This window comes from Crocodylus porosus, unplaced genomic scaffold (genome assembly GCF_001723895.1).
Source record: "Crocodylus porosus isolate Cpor-Errol unplaced genomic scaffold, CroPor_comp1, whole genome shotgun sequence".
Taxonomy (NCBI): Eukaryota; Metazoa; Chordata; order Crocodylia; family Crocodylidae; genus Crocodylus; species Crocodylus porosus.
Genome location: NW_017728924.1, coordinates 14809314 through 14830610, shown reverse-complemented (window position 1 = coordinate 14830610; position 21297 = coordinate 14809314). Strand labels below are relative to the sequence as shown.

General features: G+C 44.3%; 1 protein-coding gene across 1 annotated transcript; it reads right to left on the bottom strand.

Moving 5' to 3' along the window:
- Positions 1 to 1717: 1717 nt before the first annotated feature.
- Positions 1718 to 16475, bottom strand: PGK1 (phosphoglycerate kinase 1). Its single transcript, XM_019540385.1, has 11 exons — positions 16364 to 16475; positions 13075 to 13125; positions 11926 to 12081; positions 11698 to 11842; positions 7813 to 7916; positions 7030 to 7149; positions 5318 to 5432; positions 4670 to 4849; positions 4148 to 4325; positions 3785 to 3883; positions 1718 to 2215 (listed from the first exon to the last, which is right to left on the bottom strand). Exons 1-11 carry the CDS (start codon positions 16426 to 16428, stop codon positions 2175 to 2177), a joined length of 1254 nt encoding a protein of 417 aa, XP_019395930.1. The 5' UTR covers positions 16429 to 16475; the 3' UTR covers positions 1718 to 2174.
- Between the last annotated feature and the right edge of the window lie 4822 nt (positions 16476 to 21297).

The following is a 21297-nucleotide window of genomic DNA, read 5'->3' as shown; positions in this document are numbered from 1 at the left end:
CGGTTCTTCTTTCCTGTGATTCAGGATTGAGCTGCTTGTAGGAGACTGAAAGGAGCTGCTAACAAATACATGTAGTAGAAAAGGAGCCTAGACCACCAAGGAGTGTGAAGGTAGTCAAAATAGCACCGTTTGAAAAGCATAAAAAGGAAAACTAAGCCTACTCTTCATGCACATGTTCTGCAGGCACTGTAATATCTACTGAACAACTACAGGAGAGCGTCCTAGTGCATTGTGGGCAATTTCTAACACAAACAGGCGGGAATGTGCAAACACAGCAGATGCAGGTCTCCATTCTAGGAATTGTTGCATGGTACAAATGGGTGTTGAAGCACATTGTTTTACAACCCTGATGAATGCCAAGTACTTCTATGACAGGTTAGCAAGATCTACCTACCATCTATCCTGCTCCTGGAAAATATCCCAAAGGCAACTATGGTGGGTAAAACGGCTCATTCTCTGCTTGCATCAACCAAAACTGAAGCAGTCTGAGAACTGACCATATTACATCAGAATACACTATACAAACTGTTAGCTGGGGAGGAACATAAACCAACACAACCGACAGGGAAAATAACTGTTTAGATGCAGCGAGCGTTATTAGTTGGTAGCGTGGCATAAGCACTTCAGTGCTAATTTGCTTAGACTCATAACCCAGTCATGTTTCTTTTTACCTGTGTGGGGACATTGAACAACAATTTTAGCCCTATAACTGTATGGAGTTAAAAATACTGTTTCAGCAACACCAAGAAAGGAAAAAAAAATCTTCCTAGATGATCTCTAGTCCACAGACATGTTTCACACTTTAAACTATGCTGTAACATAAATGAGGCTAAAGGCCACACAAGCCCTTTGACTGCTTTAGGAAACTGGCTGGTAAGAGATCAGCGGATGTTTGCTTACAGGTTATTTGCACTTCGTTCTAGATAGGTGCCTGGATGTGTGCACCCTCCCCCAGACTCCACGTGCCCCTGCTGCCCTGTATTTGCATCTTAGAAAGACTGGGTTTAGAAATATGGAAACTAAATTTTCTATAGAGGGAAGACATTAGGAGTCTCCGCAGCAAACATTGTTATGTACAAGTTTTGGAAAAGCACTTAAAGGGAAGGATTATTTTACAGATTATTCCCTTTAAAATGTTTTACTTCCAGCCATGGTTTATGGCACTCATCACATTTTAGTTCGACTACATTTCATAGAAGCCCCAAGGCATGCACTAACTCTTCCTTTTCACGATATTTTTCCACACTGAGCATTGTTTTACTTTTCAGTTGACTGCATGTGGGAAGGGCAGAGAAGAGTGGTTCCAAATTTTCCATGTGTCTGAACTCCAGACCCCTCTGAATTTCTAGGATCTTTAAAATGGATATAACAGTTGGGTCTGTAAGCCCAATTCTCCAGCTAAATGACCCAATTCATTTGAGAGGTGCAACTATTCATCTAAAACTGAAATTTCAAATGACAGATTAGGATGAAGTAAATTATGTCAGACAACATTTTGGCATAAATAAATGCTTCAAAAATTAGCATCGTGTTGGGGAAATAAGTTTTGGGTATTAGGATGCATGTCATTCTAACTACTTGGACTCGGTGAAAGTGCAAATAGAAGACTATCTTGGTGCAAAACGGAAAAACCCCAAACATGAACCATCATGTTATGCGTGTATTCTCATAAGTGAATGGCATTCCAGGTCTGAAGGAAAGGCCACATAACAACAGATTAGCGCTTTACATACATTTATTTAATAGCAGTTGCAATCAACCTCCAAAAAATTCTGAAGTCCCCTCTTGTTTCTGAACCAAGTCAGGTGACAAAACTAGCTGCTAAAAACAGTAATGATGAAGCAGACAGGATCAATCTTTTGAGAAACAGATCTCTAATGGGGGGGAGGGAAAGAGGGAGAGTTAATCTCTTTAGAAGGCAAAATATAAATATATACACTCTAAATTCACAACAGTTGAACACACTACATTTAGTTCAAGTGGGATAACAGTAGACAAATTTGCATCATGTAAATGGTAGACTCAAGAGATCTCCGCTGTCTTTTCTTCCTAATCCTGTTCAGTGTTGGTTTACATTCTGTGATCTGCCTATTGCAGAGCTGAAATACTGAAGCGCTGCTGTGTTGATTCTTGAGGACTGTGCACAAGAACAGACTGGGGAGATGTTTTGTCCCTTACACGTTGCTCAGAGCATCCACACCAGGAAGAACTTTACCTGTTAGCAATTAAGAAAGCCACAAAAAATAAAGGTTTATTTTTAAAAGAAATTGAGGTATTAATGCATTAAAATACTGCAACACTATAAAAGAATCACAAATGCTTAGCTCAGCCCTCACACACTCCTGTTGGTTTTGATGGCTCTTAAGGTAGCGTTATATCTAATTGCTACACAGCAGCAAACACATTTTAAAGCTCCAGTGAAGCTTTTAAGTGCAACTGTTTTCAACATTCTGTTAAGTAGGTTAAAAAACCAAAACCTCCCTCTGCTCAAAAGACTTATGGGGCTTGTGGGTTTTTAAAATGTATGTGTGTTAAACACACAAGAACTCAAATCCTCAAAGATATCTTGATGCTTTCTTGCTCTGATTTCCAACTGGTAGAGGAGTGAAGTATCCAACTACCCTTCAGGATCTGGGTCCAGAAGAAAGTGCAGGAATCTCTTTTAATCCCTTTTCACTTTGTTTTTTTGTATCTCATTCATCTTTGATGGTGGACACTGACTTGACAACAAGGAGACAAAACCAGGTCTGTCTCATCTTCCAAATCTGGGGCCATAGCACAACGCTACAATGTCTGAGTTTTAACAAGATCACATGACATTATTCTTAAACCAAAAGTTACTTTTTAAGGTACAGGCATATTTCAAGTCAGTCAGGACTTTCATTATAATTTAAAAGACTTCACACACCCACCCCCTATATTTGAAGCCAAAAAGTAGACAAACTTTGTTCTTTAAAATAAATTAGCTGCACAGTGTTTCTTCCAGCCACTTGCATTCTTTCCCTTCACCATTACTCCCTAGGCAACAGAAACAAAAGCCCCATCTAACATACAACTGATGGAAACTAACAGCTGCAACAGTTTAGTGTGGCTTCTCTTGCACAGAATAGGTGACATTATTAGATAATTTACGTATATTGAGAAACGGCTAATTACCAGAGGAAATGAAAACTCATTTCGAATATAATGCAGCTCGTAAAAGAGTTTGATATGTTCTCACCATTTTAAACATGGCATCTTCACATGGGCAGGCTTGTGTGACCACTAGAGGGCTGCTTACACTAATGATTTTTAATTAAAATTTTAAAGCCAATCACACTTCTCTACCAAAAAAGGTAGAGACAACTTGGTCTTTTACATAGATGCAGCTCATCAGCCAAGCCATTACAAAGATTAAACAAGTATTCCGGGTCTGGGCAACTGAGACCGAGCCAGTTCATAGTTCAAAATTTTTCATAAAAGGGATGAAAGGGCAACAGTTTAAGAAAATGCAAGTCAGTTCTCAAATTAATTTCTGTTCTGCCTGTCCAGTAAGGACAGAAATGGCAGTCTGTGCTCACAGAAGAATGGTCCCTTTTCTTCTCAGTCCAACCCCAGAATAGGGCAAAGAAAGGCTGTTTTAAATAAGCCTCTGAGAATCTCAAAGGCAGTGGCAGAGCACACACTAGGACTGGTGAATACAAGAGACATTTATTCTGTTATTTTGCCTGCACCAGCAGAGCTTAAATCATCCAGACCTACTCCCCACTCTGAATGAGTGAATTAAGAGAAGGAAAGAAGTTACCTTCCAGCAGTTCCAAGCTGGCACCGCCTCCAGTGCTGACGTGGCTGACCTTATCCTCAGTGTTCCACTTTGCACAGCAAGTAGCAGTGTCTCCACCACCTGGTCAGAAAAGTGAATTAACGATATGTAGGAAGAACTTAAGTTTATCCACTAAGAACGAGTCTGCTCCTCTTTGCAAGGATGTGGGTTGATTCAGTGTACACAGCACCCCTCAAGGCCACAAATGCAGCCTAAGCAGAGCAGAGCAACCCATCAGTGAAATGCGGTGATTAGAATCTCCCGCCCTAACATGCTGCTGCTGGTGGGGGTGGGGGAGAGGGAGGAGGAATGAGGGAGACAAATACATTAATATCAAGGTCTTACCAATAATGGTGATGCAACCCTTGCCAGTAACTTCCACAACTTTATCCATCAGAGCTTTGGTTCCTTTGGCAAACTTCTCCCATTCAAACACACCAACTGGACCATTCCACACAATTTGCTTAGCCCTGCCTACAACTTCTACAAACTTCTTATTACTTTCAGGACCACAGTCCAGGCCCTAAGAGAAGAGAAGCATGAATACAATTATTGTTAAGCTTCATCCAAAACCAGTCATTTACTATGATCCAAGAAAGCCAACTACTTCATTCCTACACCACCTTCTGTTTCACTTATTCACCACATGCTAAACATGTCTGAATGAACGAGACCACTACCTGCCTGGGGTAGCTACCAGCAGTCTTACTGTTAAAGCACCACCTTCACTGTTAACTTCTCTTCTTATTTAGCCAATATACATGCCACAGTCAAGTGCGTTCAAAAGCTGGTTTCCAAAACTCCTTTTAACCAGGTGCACATTCCACCCCCCTCTCCAGCTTGTTTTCTCTTTCCTACTAAGCCTACCATCCAGCCAGCAGGGATCCCAGAGGCCACAGTGGCTTCTCCAGTCTGCGCGTGCTCATCAAATTTGTCAGCAGTGATGAAGTCAACAGGTAGAGTGATCGTCACACCATTCTTCTCTGCTTTTGCCATCAGGTCCTTGACAATCTTTGATCCCTCTTCATCAAACAGCGAGTTGCCAATCTACAGAAGAAACAGGCATATAGAAAAGTTCTTGTGGCTACTGGCCATTATAGAAGAAGTTTACCTGCACTCTGACAGCAAGAACATGAACCTGGGTTTTGAAGCCTGGCAATGTGTACTAGTCATAGGGTCAGCCCATGTCCTAGGCACTATGGAAGTCCCACACTGAAGGGTCAAATCAGGTTCTTATTCCTCACTGCTGACCCCCTGCACAGAGCTGAACTTCACCCCATGCCTAAAGCATACATTTTAATTGCCTTTTTCATTTGCTAACATCATCTAGGCCTTGGCAAGAGGTTGCCTCTTAAGTTGACAAATTGATTGCAAAGAGACTGCTCAGTATTACATTTACTCAAGTCAGATTATGCATTTTCAGTTTTGAACTCCAAAAAGGCAATGCAAATGATCTGGTGCATGCAGAAACCCCTCTATGCCTCTCCTCCCCTAACCAGAATTCCCATTTCATACCTCCATGTTGTTGAGCACTTTGAGGAAGGTGAAAGCCATTCCACCACCAATTATCATCTCATTGACTTTATCCAGCATGTTGTTGATTAGCTGAATCTTATCCTTAACTTTAGCTCTACAGGAGGGAAAGAGAAAAAGAGCAATGTAGCTAAACATATACTACTTCTAGCAGCATATATATTGTTTAAGAAATGTACTGCCTAGGAAGCTACAAGGCTTGAGTGTGGAGCCATTTCAGCCGCTTAAGAATGGCAACACACAGGCCTGAGCATTACCGTGCCGTCCTGCACAGACAGCGTAACCAGATTAGTGGACACTAGCAGCAACTTCAAGGAGTAACACTTAGCATTCTGAGCTTTTATTTGGCACTTCAACAGGTATGGTGAGGCCTGAATTCCCAAACACCAACAGGGAAAGAGACATGTCCTAGGATGCCCAACAAAACCACAGCAGAGCTAAGAGCTGAGGCCCCAACCCCAGTCCACTGGATCATGCTGCCCTTTGACGCCTAGCTCTTGCAGTTAGCCCAGGATCAGTAGTTCGTTAAGTCAGCAGAGGAGAAAAAGCCTCCTCCTAACTGCTGGATCTGCTCTAGGGTCAGAGACTATGCAAAAGCAGCAGAGCCTGTTTGAGGCACAGGATAGAGATGGACAGTGGTATGGCAGTGCCTAAGGTACCCTTACGCTGGAATTTCAGAGCACAGTAAATGCATGAACACAAGTCTCTCAGTTTCTGCTCTTGAATATCAAACTCTGCAGATCTGCTCTCTTAACGGTAGGCTTGTCTACATTAGGGATATTAGAGAAGAGTGCAGCTGCTCTGGGAAACAGTGGGCTACTCAATGGAGCATTTGGCTAGGATTCAGGGACAGCTGCAGTCTGTTCTCTACTTTGCTACTGGTCTGCTGGATGACTTCAGACAAAACCCCTCATTTCTCTGTAATGAGAGTGATACTGATTTCCCTAGTAGGACACCAATAGATAGATAAAAAGCACCAGGTATTATTATTGCCATCACCATTACTAGTTCAACTCCAACAGGAGCAACAGTGGGAGCTCCAGTGCAAACACTGTTCTGATTGCCAACACCACATCTGAACATTCCTGTACTTGGCTAGGTGTCTGCAAGGCACCTAAATTCACTCTTCAGAGGCAAAAGAACCCAAGCACATTTGAAAAGAGGCGTACTCTGGCACATAGGAGTTACTCAATAGGTATGCATGTCCCCTGGATGTGGCTTTGTTCATTAACTGCCCATAAGGAGCTGAAGTGCATCCAACTACAGTAGGTCACAGTTGCATAAGAACAGACAGTGTCAACTTACAGGGACAAGCTGAGCTTGCACTATGCTTGTACTATGAACTCCAGTGGAAAGGGCACTAGCAGTCTGTGTCAGGGCCGTCTCTTATTTATATCCAAGAGCTCTTCTGGATCACTGGCAGAACACAGGGCTGTGGACTAACTCAGGTAGAGGCAGCTGAAGAGCTAGCAGACAGTTTGAACAGGACTAGCCAACTTTACTGGGGCGGATAAAGTCAGTCAGATCCTTTGTGAGGTACGGATTACAGGCAGCTCAGGATTCCTCCCCTCCTAATTAAGAAACTGTGGACAAAAGTGTTCTTGTCCATGCCAAACTTCTCATTCATTCTGACAATGGAGTTAACAGCATATCAAAAAAACCATAAAACATATATATATATTCTTGGCTCTTACCCTCCAAGAATTGCCAGGAAGGGCCTCTCTGGACTTTCCAGAGCTTTAGCAAAATAATCCAGCTCTTTCTTCATCAGGAAGCCAGCAGCTTTCTGTGATAAATTGACACCAACCATGGAGCTATGGAATAGGCAGAGGAGAAAAGAGTTCTGTATCAGTTATATCCAAACAACAGAATTCCTCACATTCCTAAAGCCAGAGGGCCTTTCATGCTCCCAGCAGTGGGAAGTTAACTCTTTGTCTAATTGCAATAACAACAGCAGCATCAAGAGATGGTATGAAAACTCATGGCATGCCTAAAGCACACAGTTGGTGTGCAAAGCAATGGCAAAAATACATACCTTGCTACTTGAAACATACTTGCTCCCAAAACCGGAAGTGGCATATCTGCACTCATGAGGCACTATACCCAGGCTTATTCAGGATATTTTTTTTCCTAAGTCACACATCTTATGGCTGTGCTTAGTGCTCTACAGACTATGTTCAAATAGTTGGTGTGCAATTGTTTGATACACAAGACAAATTCACAGTCCAGAAGGCTTCATTTTCTGAGTTTGCATTAACTTCTAAAGGGTGGGACTTATGCAGTACACAAACTACAAACTAGTCAATTTTAATGAAGAACTCATCAGTCCTCATTGTGAGAATCCTGTGCAAGGCTTTTTGAGGACAAATCTGCTAGCATAAAAAGACCAGGACTAAGCTAATTTGCATGAATATGGAGTGAACCCAGAAAACAAGGAATTATGTAAGCCTGCCTAGAGAGGCTAAGTAGTTACATACCTGTGAGCTCGGTGTGCAGTTCCAAAAGCATCATTGATGTAAACATCTCCCAGTTTAGAAAGTGATGCTCTGAAGGCCTCCACCTTTGCTGAATCAGCCTTGATCTGAGGGATACAGACAAGCAAGCGGATGCTATTTAGCTACAGTACGATCCTCTAATTCTGCCACTATGAACTGCAAATCAGACTTGCATGACTCACTTTCAATTTCAAAATGGAAGTACTGAATGAAGAGAACATCTGAGATTCTTCAGAACCCAGGCCCTAAGACATGCTGTTTGAAGCCTCTGGTCAAGACTTCTTATCACTGGCAACAAGGGATTTATATCAAATTTAGCGACCTTGACATCCACCAACACTGGCTCATTTCAAGCATAATTGAATAGGTACTGTGCAAATCTCCCCTCCCCATTCTGTCAGTGCACAGCACCTTTCATCTTCAACATCCTGTTTTCACTTTTGGGCCTTTTCTGAGAAAAGATCTGCAAACAGATTTGATCTGGGCTGCATTCAATTAACAGCGTACCAAACTTCTATTGTTACCCAGCTGTCTGATTTGGCCTGTGATCTGAATTTTCCTGATGGCAGCTGCATATTCCCTGCTCTGTGAGGGTGCTATTTTCTCACCCTCTCCCCCACCCTTTAAGCAGCCTCTGTCAAAAAATATGCTGTTGAAAACATGACAAGTGACAAATTTGGACTGGCTAATTCAGCAGCAATGATAAGTAGGAGGCTGCAGTGGGGGATGTAAGAGAGCAGCCCTCTGTGCAGAGCAGGGATGGCTGAGGCAGCAGCCAGGTCTCAAGCTTCAACTTGCTGCTAGCAAAAGGCTGCTGGCCCCTAGTGTAGAAGGTTAATTTAAAAATAGCCTGTACTGTACTTCAGGCAATTGGTGACACCAGCCAAGTGAACTTATCTTCAGCATTCCTAAGTGTGCAGCAGGTACCAGATATATCTATGTCTTAAGTGAGTCTCTTCCCACACTGTTTCTTGGGGACCCATAGAGCATGGCCTTTTAGTGGCTTATCTCCCCTCCTGCACCAGTGAAAACATAGCAGAGGTGGTCCCAGCAAGTAATGGCCTTCTGTGACCTGGTTCTTAATCGTGTGTTTTGTATAGAAACAATCCAGCATGGAGCAGCCTCTCATTCAGCGGTCAGTGTAATCCTCTCCACTTCAAGAGCTTGCTACCCACCTGTATAAAGTACTTCTGAGCTATTCTGAGGAAAAGCACTAAACAAAATATAGTGGAAATGTACAGCCAAGTCTCTTTGCTGTTTTTGCTTGCATGATCTGGAGAAAGGAAAGCTAAAGAACTAAGGAGATTTTAGAGCCGCGGCAGTCAACCTTTTTGGACTCAAGGCACCCCTCAGAAAATGCTAGAAAATGAGTGAAAACTGAGAACTAAGTGTAGGAAGGGAAAAATAATACTGAAAAATTCTTCCATTGCGAAGAACTCAAAGACCACACAACAGGCAAGAATGTTTTCAACATTAGGGATTCCTATTTGAAATTTCTGGTTTATGTGAATTATGTTTCCACAATTAACAGTGCTAACATTGTGCATCACCCTTGAAAGTATCTCACATTACCCTCGTTGAGAATCACTGTTCTAACCTGCTCCTTAGTCAGGCAGCTTTATATAATTGTTTCTGCTACAATTAGTAGCTGCTGGAAGCAGAAAGAAGCTAAATCTGAATGAAGGAACTGCTATAGAATAATTTCCTTAGAAAGTCTGAATGATCCTCTGCTACTGAACTGCCACTAGCCCCAAAAGATCACCGGTTAGTAATGTTAGTATTTCTGCAGCCTGTATTACTATGACAAGAGCCAGGCCTACAACTGTCTTTACTGTCATGCTGCCTTGTGTATATCCTGGCTGATATGCTACAGTGGGAAAAACTGGAAAAGGTGGACAGTGTAGGACACGGTACTCAGCCCACAGGTCAGACCTAGCCCACAGTGCCGTATCATCCAGCCTGTGGGGCTCCCTCAGAAATTGGTGGCAGGGGAGCAGTGGCAGCATTGATTGCCACTTTCCAGCTGGCAAATTTATGGACCCACGGGAAGCTCTACAAGCTAGATAACATGGTCTTGCGCACTAGATTGGGATGGTGGACAGATGCTTCAGGACAGTAGGCAGTGTCTGCCCCGTGAACTGACCTCACGCCACTCATCTGGTCTGTGAGGCCAGAAGTTTGAACACCTCTGGTGTAGGGCATTTCCACAAGGGACCAGTAAGTCAAAACAAGTAAAGGGGAATTGACAGATGCATCTGGAGCAGGTCCAAGGAGGTGATCCTCCCCCTCTATGCGGCACTGGTCAGGCCGCAGCTGGAGTATTGCATCCAATTCTGGGCGCCACCAAGAGGGATGTCGACAGTATGGAGAGGGTCCAGAGGAGGGCCACTCGTATGATCAGGGGACAACAGGGCAGGCCCTATGAGGACAGGCTGCGGGACCTGAACCTGTTCAGCCTACAGAAGAGAAGGCTGAGGGGGGATCTTGTGGCCTGTTACAAACTAGTCAGGGGGGATCAGCAGGCATTGGGGAAGTCACCGTTTCCCCTAGCATCGCCAGGAGTGACCAGGAATAACGGTCACAAGCTGGCAGAGGGTAGGTTTAGGTTAGATATCAGGAGGCGCTACTTCACAGTCAGGGCGGCTAGGGTCTGGAACCAGCTTCCAAGAGAAGTGGTGCAGGCTCCTACCCTGGGGGTGTTTAAGAGGAGGTTAGATGAACATCTTGCTGGGGTCATTTGACCCCAGTATTCTTTCCTGCCATGGCAGGGGGTCGGACTAGATGATCTGCTCAGGTCCCTTCCGACCCTACAAACTATGAAACTATGACTGCCAGAAGTTAGGTGATGGCAAGTAATTCCAGCCTTTCTGCCTACAGAGGCCTTACTTACACTCCAAGCTATACAATCTTCTGTGTAAGTCTGTTAAGGGCACCATGCTATGTCAGCAAATCTGCATTATGAACTGTATTTGCTGGGAGCCAAACCCTGTGTAGCTAATGGGGTCACCTACACTAAGAAAAGAAACTGTCTAAAGCAAGTGCTGTTCCTGACCTTCAAGAAAATGTCAGAGGTACAAGGCAATGCAGATGCTATGCGACTGCCTAAAGAGAAAGACTTAATCAAGGCTTTTCAGAGCCCCAGTACAGTGTAGTAATTAAACAGCCCATTAAAATTCAGATACAAGACTTGGGATCAAAAAGGGGCAAGGAAATATCTCCTTCCAAGCCATTTTCTCCCTTTTACACCACAAAAGCAAACTCTTCCTGCAGCAGCCAGCAGTTTCACCAGGACCTGTCATTCTTCCTTTCCACTCCTCCCTCCATTTTATAGAAATACTAGCTACTGCATGCTCAGCAGTATCCTTAGCACAAGCAGCACCTTCCTGGCACATGGTCAATCTGTATTTTTATAGCATCTGAATATGATCAACATGTGTTCTATGGGAGTTTTCAGCCTAATTTTCTGCCCCAATCAGATATACTCAAACTTCCCGATGTTTAAAAAGCAATACCTCAGCATTTCAGACAAGCTACTTTGCAACTGAATCTCAATCCCAAAAGTAAGCAAAGAAAACCTTACTACTAGCCTAGAACAATGGCTAATGGTAATCACCATGATGTGTGTCAAGTCCAGAACGCTGTGCCTTTTTGCATCTCTATGATATTCTCCTAACAAGCAGAGTCCCAGACACTGTTCTGGGTGGCTTCTTAGTTTCTTTGACAAAGACAGAGCAAGTGCTACATGCTACGTTAACATCTTTCTTAACATATTGCACAAAATGTCACAGATAGCTCACTGTCATGCTTGTCTGCCAAACTGGATCAAGGAAAGAAATGCATGATGGATTTCAAATTTAAATGCCAAACCTTATTCCCTGACGCATCCTTCCCTTTCCCTTCTTCTTCTACATGGAATCGGAGGTTTTCCAGGAGGATGATGGAGCCAGCTGAAGGATCAGCACAAGCCTTCTCCACTTCTGGACCCACACAGTCTTTCAGGAACAAGATCTCCCTGGAGTCATAAATCAAGATGTATCTCACTGACATCTTAACTTTTAAAAAGTCCATCCACACTGCACAGCTATTATACCATACCTGCCCATTAGTGATTTGAGTTCCACAGCCACTGGGGCCAAGGAAAACTTTTCAGGCATAGGGACTCCATCAGGCCGGCCCAAATGACTCATCAAAACCACAGACTTGGCTCCATGATCCAAGCAGTGCTTGATGCTAGGGATAGCTGCCTTGATTCTGTAAGAGCAAGGAAGGCAAAAGAAGATAAGTTGGAAAGAAACATAGCTTGAGGTGATATGGGGGAAATGAGCTAGGTGGCCATAAAGCTGAAGGCAATTTTTACAGGCATATCCACTGGGTGTCACCTCTCACAAAAATGAAGACAAAATAGGAAACATTCGGCTCTTTTATTTCATTATTTGAACCCCTTATAACATAAAGCACTGCCAACAATACTACACCAAACAGGACAAACAGTAAATCTGAAACAGATAGAGGTTAAAATGTTTGGTATGAACACTGGCAAACATAAAAGGAAAAGCCTCACATGAGGAAGTAATCCAAGCTGCTCCACTCCCAGTGACAGTGATGGTCATTATGGACAGGTGCTTGAGGACTACAGAATGCAGCCACACAACTGGCTGCAAGAAGCCAACTACTGATGCCAGTACTTTTCTTACATATTTTTCAATTGTTCCCCTTTTTGCTATCTTCTGTTAAAATGAGTATAGTAAAATGGAGTTAAAAATGAGTGGAGACACTAGGATTTTAGCAGTAATGCCATTGCTAAGGCTGAAATAATAGCAGAAATGGCAGGCTTAATGTAGACAAGGTTAGCACCTGCCAGGAGATGAGGAGTAGGTAAAAGGATGAACCAGACAAGCTTTTTTTTCCTTAATGTCCTTAACCAGCATTTTCTGGCCTGCCAAGGTCTACCAAGCTAACATGTTGAACAGTTCTATAACCACAGAGTAACCATTTTCAAAACACTGAAGGCAATGGGGGGAGGCAGGTATGAACAGAGCTGGTTTTAACAGAGAACTTTAGTAGAAAGTGTTTGCAGTAGCCATAATGTATCAATTAGCCTTCCTGGAGGGAATCAAAAGGACACCATAGGTAACCACAAGGATGTTTCCATCATTGTTCGGCGTGAACCACATAGATAAAACGTGGGCCATTACATGGACAGGGGTTCGAGACTTCAACATAGAACCTAAAGTGGTGCCTTACCTTTGGTTGTTTGTTATTTTGTTGTCTTTCATTGGAACGTTGAAATCAACCCTAAAAGATGAGTAAAGATAATTTTTAGTATTTAAATGAACATGACTAATTTCTTTTAGGAAGACCTGGGGCCCTTGCTGATCATAGGACTGACTAGAAAGGCAATCCAGTCAGTTCAAAGTTTTCACTTCTACTTTTATGAACACACCTATCATGAAACCAATTATACTTGACACCTTTTATGTCAAAGCAAAAGTGGAGGGAGGGAGATGAAGCTATCCAAATATAAAAGGGCGGTTAGGTGCCCACTGACTTCTAATGGCAGTTGGGCACCTTTTGAAAACCAACCCCAAATTCCATTTTTCAATGAGAAGCAGAAATTTCCTTTTTCTCAGATCTCAGTTAGGCTCTGCAGTCAGCCCAAGTAGTCCCAAAAGATGTTCAGTGCCCATTCACGCCAAGGTCAGCAGCATTTACTGCTTCATTATTGATCACACACAAAGGACAAATGACATTGTGCAGATCCTCTGAACAGTCTACCACAACCAGCATCTCATTTTGGTAAACCAATTGGGCAGGGCTTGAAATATCACCAGTTCCCCTACTTCTGCACTCAACTTACACTTCTGCTCTGACAGTAAGCTGATGTGAAGACAGACAAGTTTGCCAAAGGAACTGGAAGTCATCATGACTAGTGGCTATGCTGAAGGTAGACAATTGTGGGAAATACGACAGATTCCACAAAATATTCCAGATTATCGACTTCAAGTCCAATTTTTCCCCTAATGCATTGTAGAAGTTCATGCTGTTCTGTCACATGTCAGTCAAAGCTAGGACATGTTTTTTGTTGGGCCTATTGCTATACTGTGCACTTAAAAAGCTTTTAACAAGCAGAAGTTATTCTCTCTCTCTAGTTAGCTGCTGCAGCTTTCTTGCACTCAAGTCAGATCTTACACACAGCTTGTGGGTAATTTCCCAACAGCATACTGGCACCTTACTGCATGCCAGAAGAAGATAAAAGGGAGCATTTCATAAGCCATTTCTGCCTAGCATACCTTGGGTTCATAAGCTGAGAGGCAACAGGAAGTAGTGTTGTGTAATAGCTGAAGGCAGAACTTACTCATGGGATGCCAGGATGAGAGGGAACGTTAGACTGCAATGAGACCAGCCCCTTCTCTGAGTAGTTCAGACAGGAAAGTCTAGCTGCAGCAAGTAAGATGACTAATGAAAAAAAAATCATTTGGAGAAAACCAGTCATTCTTACTGACTGTATCCAAGTATCAGAATGAAAAAAAATGGAAATTTACCCTGGAGTTTATGCATAGCAATGATATTAAAAGACCCCCCCCGTACAAAATGCAAGTTGAATTTTTTTCCAGAGACTGCTCAGTAAAGGGGCATGTGCACAGAGCCGCAAAAGCTTCCAGCCGAATAGAAGCTGAGCAGAAAGAATTGAACCGGCAGCCCCTGGCAGAGTGGATTAATTCTAAAAATAGAAAATGTACCATGATGATGCCATTGTTAAGGCATCAGGGCAAATTAAAATTTTGCTTTGCCAACTCATTATCACTGTATGAAGTACCTGATCCACCCGTACCTCCCAGTGCAGACCTGAGAATAAGAAGCCAATGAAACGTGAGAGCTCCTTTAAACTGAATAAATTTAAGTCTAACAGTGACCTTCAATTAAGCACAGTTTTGCTTGGGCCTCCTCTGCTTGGCAGCAGGCCTGAAAGGTCAGTAGGGTATAGATAGGTGCATGAAAGTTATTAGGATGAATAGGAGAAAAGGAAATAAATTGCTAAATGCCATTTTCAGAGGACAAGTCACTTCTACTCATAGTTTCATAGATGTTAGGGGCTGGATGGGACCTTACAGATCATCGGGTCCAGCCCCCCCACACCTGGAAACACTGCTAGGATCAGATGACCCCAGCAAGATGGGCATCAAGATGCTTTTTGAAGATTGCCAGGGTGGGTGACTGTATCACCTCTGGGGGGAAACAGGATTCAAATGAACTCCAAGTGCAACAATATCTCAGCTACTGTTTCACATTATTTATGTTCATATTTAGTATCTGTCCTACACCTAAGGCTACATTAAAAAAAATTAACAACAACAGTGTATTTTCCAAATAAGGCATGTGGTTATTTAAAAATAAAGACCACAAACTAGAATCTAATGAAGTTAGCCAAGCATGCTGACGTCTACTGATGCAAAACTGTTCTCAATGATATGTATCAAAAGAGGGAAAATTGGTCAAGTGGCAAGTACTTAAGGAAATAAGAGAAAAGGCTTTTCTGCAATGTTTGGGAGATGCACTCCTGAGGTCTGATCATAAGGTTTTTATTATCAGGCCTGCACAACGAGGCAGTCAAAATTCTAATGAACGACTTGAAAATAAAGATATTTAGACAATTTCACTGGAACAATAAGTGTGTGGGAATGAGGAGGCCAGAGGAAGTCACCACTGCCTCATGCCTGCTACTCAAATAATCGATACAGTGCTCTACACTTGTTACACTCAGATGACCTTGGGGAAAAAGTCCTTGTACCTGGAAGAAAAATTTAGAGCCATGCCCATAAAGATGTGTTCCACTGTTGTAATATGCCAAAAACAGCTTATAGTATTGGTCAGCCTCACCATTCCCACACCAGGCTCAACACTGACAACAAACAACGGACATTTTCTATCGAACAGTTTGATGTTGTAAGCTGCAGAGCACCTATGAATCAGTGTGGCTCTCCCAAGAGGGCCCACAGAAGCGGTGAATTTTCTGTTACTTTGTACAGCCCATCTAGTCAAGGAAAAGGTGGCTTGGTTTTGTTTCCATTAATCCAATACATTTATTGCCCTACAAATCTCAGGTCCCTTGGCAAATCCTGCAAGGGCCTGAAATGCCCCCGGACCAGAATGCGGCTCTGGCACATGCCACCTTTCCCCATGGAACCCCTGCCAGGGCTGGAAGTCAAACACACACCCTTGCCTGCCAGTCACAGCCTCCTGGAAGGAAAGGCACCCACTGCACCCCAAGTGCAGGGCGCCTTGCAAATGCATCCATAATGCAGGGGGCTGTAAATGCACCCCAAATGCAGGGGGTGCTGCCTGCGGAACAGGGCTCTGAGAACAACGCATCAAGCCACAAAGACGAGGCTGTGCAACCACGAGGCCCAGACGGGGAAGTCCCAGCGAGGCCCAGCACGTGGAGGCCGCAGGGCTCCAGAGCCAAATTCCGAGAGCCAGGCTTAGTGCAAAGCTAGACCAGGGCCGCTGGGACGCGGGTTCGAGCCCTGCTCACCTCATAATCACCCGCTTGCCCTTCACGTCCACCCGGTCCAGCGTGAGTTTGGTTGAGAGAGACATCCTGCTCCTGCTGCTGCTACCGCCGCGTCTGCCGCAGGGTCACTCCGAGCCGCCAAAAGCCCAGCCCGGCGCCAGCAGCCCATTGGCTGCCGGCCCGCGCCGCGCCTCGCGAGTGGCTGAGCGGTCTGTCCGTCGCGAGGCAGGGCCCGCCTCCCGAAGGGGGTGGTCACGTCCTGCACGGAACCACCGCCCGCTGGAAGGACGCTGGTTCGAGCCCCGGGGCGCTCCTGAGCAGCGAAGCCTGGGAGGGCGGAAATGCTCCCGGGGCGTGCTCAGTTTGCAAGTGGGAAACTGCGAGCCTGGTCCCTCATGCCCAGCTGCTGGCGTCTGGGAGCTTGCAGCCCCTCTGGCTGTGGGGGGCTTCCTCCCTGCTATCCAGGAGCACAAAGCAACTGCAAGCTCGGGCTCTGCCTGAAGAAGTCTGTCTGTGGCACCCGAAAGCTTGCAAAAAACAATTCTTCCACCTCTGTAGCTGGTCTGCCGAAAGCTATCGCATCTACCCGAGGGACCTTGTCCACCTTGCCACGTGGCATCTCCCGGATTTTACCAACGCATCTCTTTGTTGCCACACGGATTTAAGAGGGCTGGTCGCCTCTTAGCATTTGGTGTCTCGGTGCACCCCTTTCATTTTCTGTGCCGAGAGTGTGGCCCACCCTCACCTGGCACTCCCCACCTGAGTGGGGAAGGGGGAGAGGCAGTTTGGCCTCAAGGTTATTTAGAAGCCCAATGCTGGTCTTCCTTTCCTGAGCCGACCCAAGAATAAAAATAATGGTAACAAGTGCATTTAGATGGGGAAGTTGGTGGGCAGAAGGAGTTGTGGTATAGCACACCTGGAGATGTCCACAGCAATGTCAATAGCAGGGCATCCACTCCCAGCTGATGATGCTTAGCATTCAAGCCACATATTAGTTATTGTAAGCACTGAATTAAGTCTTGGCAAGATAAATACCCAAGCATGTCCATGCCAACACACACACACACGCTGATTTCTGCTCTATCATCCTAGAGACGTGGCAACATTTTGGGGAGCATCCAGCGTTCAATTTTATTTTTATGATTCTGGGCATTGTAAAAATCACGTTCCTTCAGCCCTCCTTGATGTACAACCAAGATGAGTCAGCAGACAGCCCTGACAGTGCTCTTTTACCATGCACAGGCTGATGATGCACATAGCCACCAACTGATCTATCTAAGTAACATCACAAGGAGGAGCAGACAATAATATTCAAAGATTTCAGTAGCCATTTATATACACACGTGTGTGCACAAATGAACTCACACTGGCTCACCACATACACAGTAAACCTGAAAGTTCCCAAGGAGAGACTTGATTCCTTTGACAATACGATCCCAGCAGGCATAATTATTGATATATGCAAAACTCAGTTCTCTATCATTCAGACATTTTACAAAGGTTTTCAGTATTATCTAACATTGTCAAATCCCAATATTTTGGGGGTAGTTAGGGATCTAGCCACATATAAATGAAGGCCTCTGGAATAGTGAAGGAAAAAATCCTGCAAAGACACCATGATGAAACATTACTCCTGGGAAACTAAGCCATTTTATATCCTGACACGTCAGTATAAGCTGTCATGGACTCACAGTAACATTATTTTATTGATCTCTGGAAAACCTCTTGACCATTTACTTCTCTTTTTCTACCTAGCTGAGGAATAAGTGTTTGATAAAATCTCATTGTAATTAATTCTCTTTCATCTCCACTCCTCCAATTTTGGAAGCTATGCTCCTGGGTGGGTACAGAGATCCCGGGAAGGGGGGGCGGGGGGAAACACCCAAGGTATGTAGTTTTGAGAAATCTAGGTAGGTAGATGGCATAAATAATGCATCCTTCTGGAAATCAGCTTCAATCCTGAATGTTTCAGAATAAGGGGCCTGTAAGATTACATGTCTTGCACTATTGCATAGAAAATTAGGATCCTGTAGGAAACATCCAACAATGAAGGAATCTGGTGCTGGAAATGTTATATGTGAACAGTCTTCCAAAGGAATTAGAGATACAAAATCAAGACAGAGTAAAATTCCAACAAATTATAGGCTGGATTTGCTGTCTGTGGAAGTTAAATCTGTCTCCATTGAAACATGGCTCCCATTACAGTTAGAGAGAGCAGAACTGGTGCTTGTTTTACAGATTTGTAGTGGTGGAAGAATATAGCAGCACAAATGACCATCTGCGATACTAGAATGTGGGGAACACAAAGAATAGGTTTCTAAGGAAACCTATTCAGACACCAGCAAATCCATCTACCTTTCTGCAGGCAGCACAGTACACATGAACATAGTAACCAGAGCTCTCAAAGCTATATGCATAAAATATCTCACAGTGTGCCATCAACTGCATTCAGGAGTGGGCAAAATACAGCCCACAGCTGGATCTGACCAGCCAAGGGATTTTATCCAGCCTGTGATGGGTCGCCCTGCCCTGCCCAGCCCAGCCCAAGTGGAGGGGCAGCCCAAACTGTGGCATATGCAGCCAGTCCCACCACCTCCAGGCGTGCAATGTGCCTGGGGCCATGCAGCAGCCAGACTCCACTTCCCAGCAGCCCCAGTGGTGGTGGCTTCTTTCTCCTGCTGCTGCCAGTGTTGCCACTGTGGCAGACCCAGCCCCACTGCCTGAGTACCCCAGTTCATCCACCCTGCACCACCAGGGATGCCGGATGGAGTAGGTGAGCAGGCAGGGTCTCCATGAAACCCAACATGGGACCCACGTGGGCAGGATGCGCTCAGCTGGACAGACGGGTTGGGACCCGTGGGGAGCAGCGTCCGGGAGCCGGATGGGTGGGTACGGCCGGGGTTGGGGCTGGAATTGTAGGGCAGTGACAGCGCAGGACTAGGGCTCTGGGCAGAGCCATGGTCCGCTGCCCACATATTCCTGCAAGGCAGGGATGTAATGGGAGTAGATTGCAGCTCTGCCTCAGGGCCTTGGCCGCACAGTGTCACCACCCTGCAATCCTGGCCCTAATCTGGCATTGATTAGGGAAGGGTCCAAGTTCCTGGTTGAGATTTGAATCCATGCTATCTTAAAACTTTGGTAGCAACAGGCCTGACTCAAACTTTAAGGGACATCTGCATAGAGAGATAGTAAAGAAGCTTTTACCGTCACTGGCTTTGAAGGTGCAAGTTTCTGTTTCAATCTGATGTGTTAAGTTAAGGGGATTCTGAAATAAAAAGGTAGGAACCGTAGGGACTTTAGGGGGCACCATTCCCAGTTTCTACTCTACCTTCTGTCCATGATGATTTCTTGCAACTGTTTTTTTTGTTCTTCTGGAAAAATAAAGCATTTGGGTTCAGTAATTCACATGGATCTTTTTAAAGTCAAATTCCTATATGCTGGCTTGAAAAGCAATGCTCCTGGTAGGTATCCATGTAGGTATCCACACTTTAGCTGCACTCACTATGTCTCCCATAAATTGATTCACTCATTAATATTGCTTCCTTAGAAGTCCATGCAGAGGAAAGGGGTCACCCTTGGAGACTAACTGGTTCAGAGGCATGAGAATTTGTAAATGACAAACTACTTCTTCAGATACTAAATCATGTCAGCTTCCAGTGCAACAGGCTTTATGGAGGAGAAATGTCAGGGCACATACAGGAGTGTAGTAAGCTGAGCTCCCGAAGTAATATAAGATGTTAGACATAAAACATAATTGAGGAGAAGCCAGTTGCAAGAGGATTTTCAGATATGAAAGGTGCACGGCACACTAGAAATCTGCCACAGAGTTGCAAAGCGCTGTTGTTCACCTTCAGCTTTATCACTGTAAATAATTTCATACAATCTTAAAGGGAAAAGGTCTCTTTTTGGTAAAAAGGCAAGATACAGATGCTTGCAAAATATCACTGAAAATGTTTTCAAGGCTATATATGTGTAACAAAGAAAAATTATTCCATTATTTCTGAGATAAAATACCATTTTGAAATAGGTGATTAAGCTATCTGCCATGGAGGTAATATCCAGGTGACAGAGAAGGGTATGAAGTGATAGCCCTCGGCTAAAAGGAGTATCAGACCTGCTTAAAGGCATGTGAATTCCTACTGACAAACTTGTAGGGAGGATAAATCTTACATTGCTGCAATTAATAGAGATTTTCTTTTAGTTCAAGAGCTAAGTGCAATACAGAAGAGGGAGGATTTATAATAAATATAAACAGACTACTTTAATGAGGCTGCAGGACACAAAGCCTGGAGCTCTAGTTGCCAGACTGAACCTGCACTGCCCAAAGTTACTATGTCGTGTCTCACTAAGTGCTCACCTGGATACCAGCATGGAAACTGTCGCTACCTACACTACACTAAAGGCCAGTGTGCTTTGTCTCATGGAGACTATAACTGTAGACAGTCTTGAGTTCCTGAACTATAACCAAATCTCTGTTCACTTTATGCTGATTATAGGAATTCCTCTTTGTTCTGGTTACTTATAACAGATTGCTAAAACTGATGATAAACTATTAAGATGACACAATTGCCATGGTACCGGACATCATTGCTACCTAGCTGTCACGGATTCCACAGAGGGGGGTATTTGCTCAGGATCCCCAGCTTTTATACTGTTTCTCTGAGTACTCCCCTTCAGCCAGCTCCAGGCATAACTTCTAGAGAAGGGGAGGCCCTGGCTCCTCCGATTCTGAGACCAGGCCTTTAGGTCCTTGCACCTCCTGGGCTACCTCTGTGGCCAGACAGCATTTATCGGTTAACTGTAATACAGCAGGCAGAGCCCTCATATGCCTAAGTCAGACCTTAAGCAGAGGCTTTAAGAGAAGGCCCTGCTGTCTTTGCTTCTCTCAGTCCTGCATATCCTGTTTTTCAGCCATTCTCTCAACCTGGGGCTGCTTTGATGTTTTTCCTGAGCAT

Bases quoted from the DNA above. Each gene is read 5' to 3' on its own strand.
- PGK1 (XM_019540385.1), bottom strand. From the start codon at position 16,428: ATGTCTCTCTCAACCAAACTCACGCTGGACCGGGTGGACGTGAAGGGC. The intron at 11,843-11,925 runs GTATGGTATAAT...TTATGACTCCAG, and splicing joins CTCAAATCACTAATGGGCAG to GGAGATCTTGTTCCTGAAAG. The intron at 7,917-11,697 runs GTTTGGCATTTA...TGTATCCCTCAG, and splicing joins AGGATGCGTCAGGGAATAAG to ATCAAGGCTGATTCAGCAAA.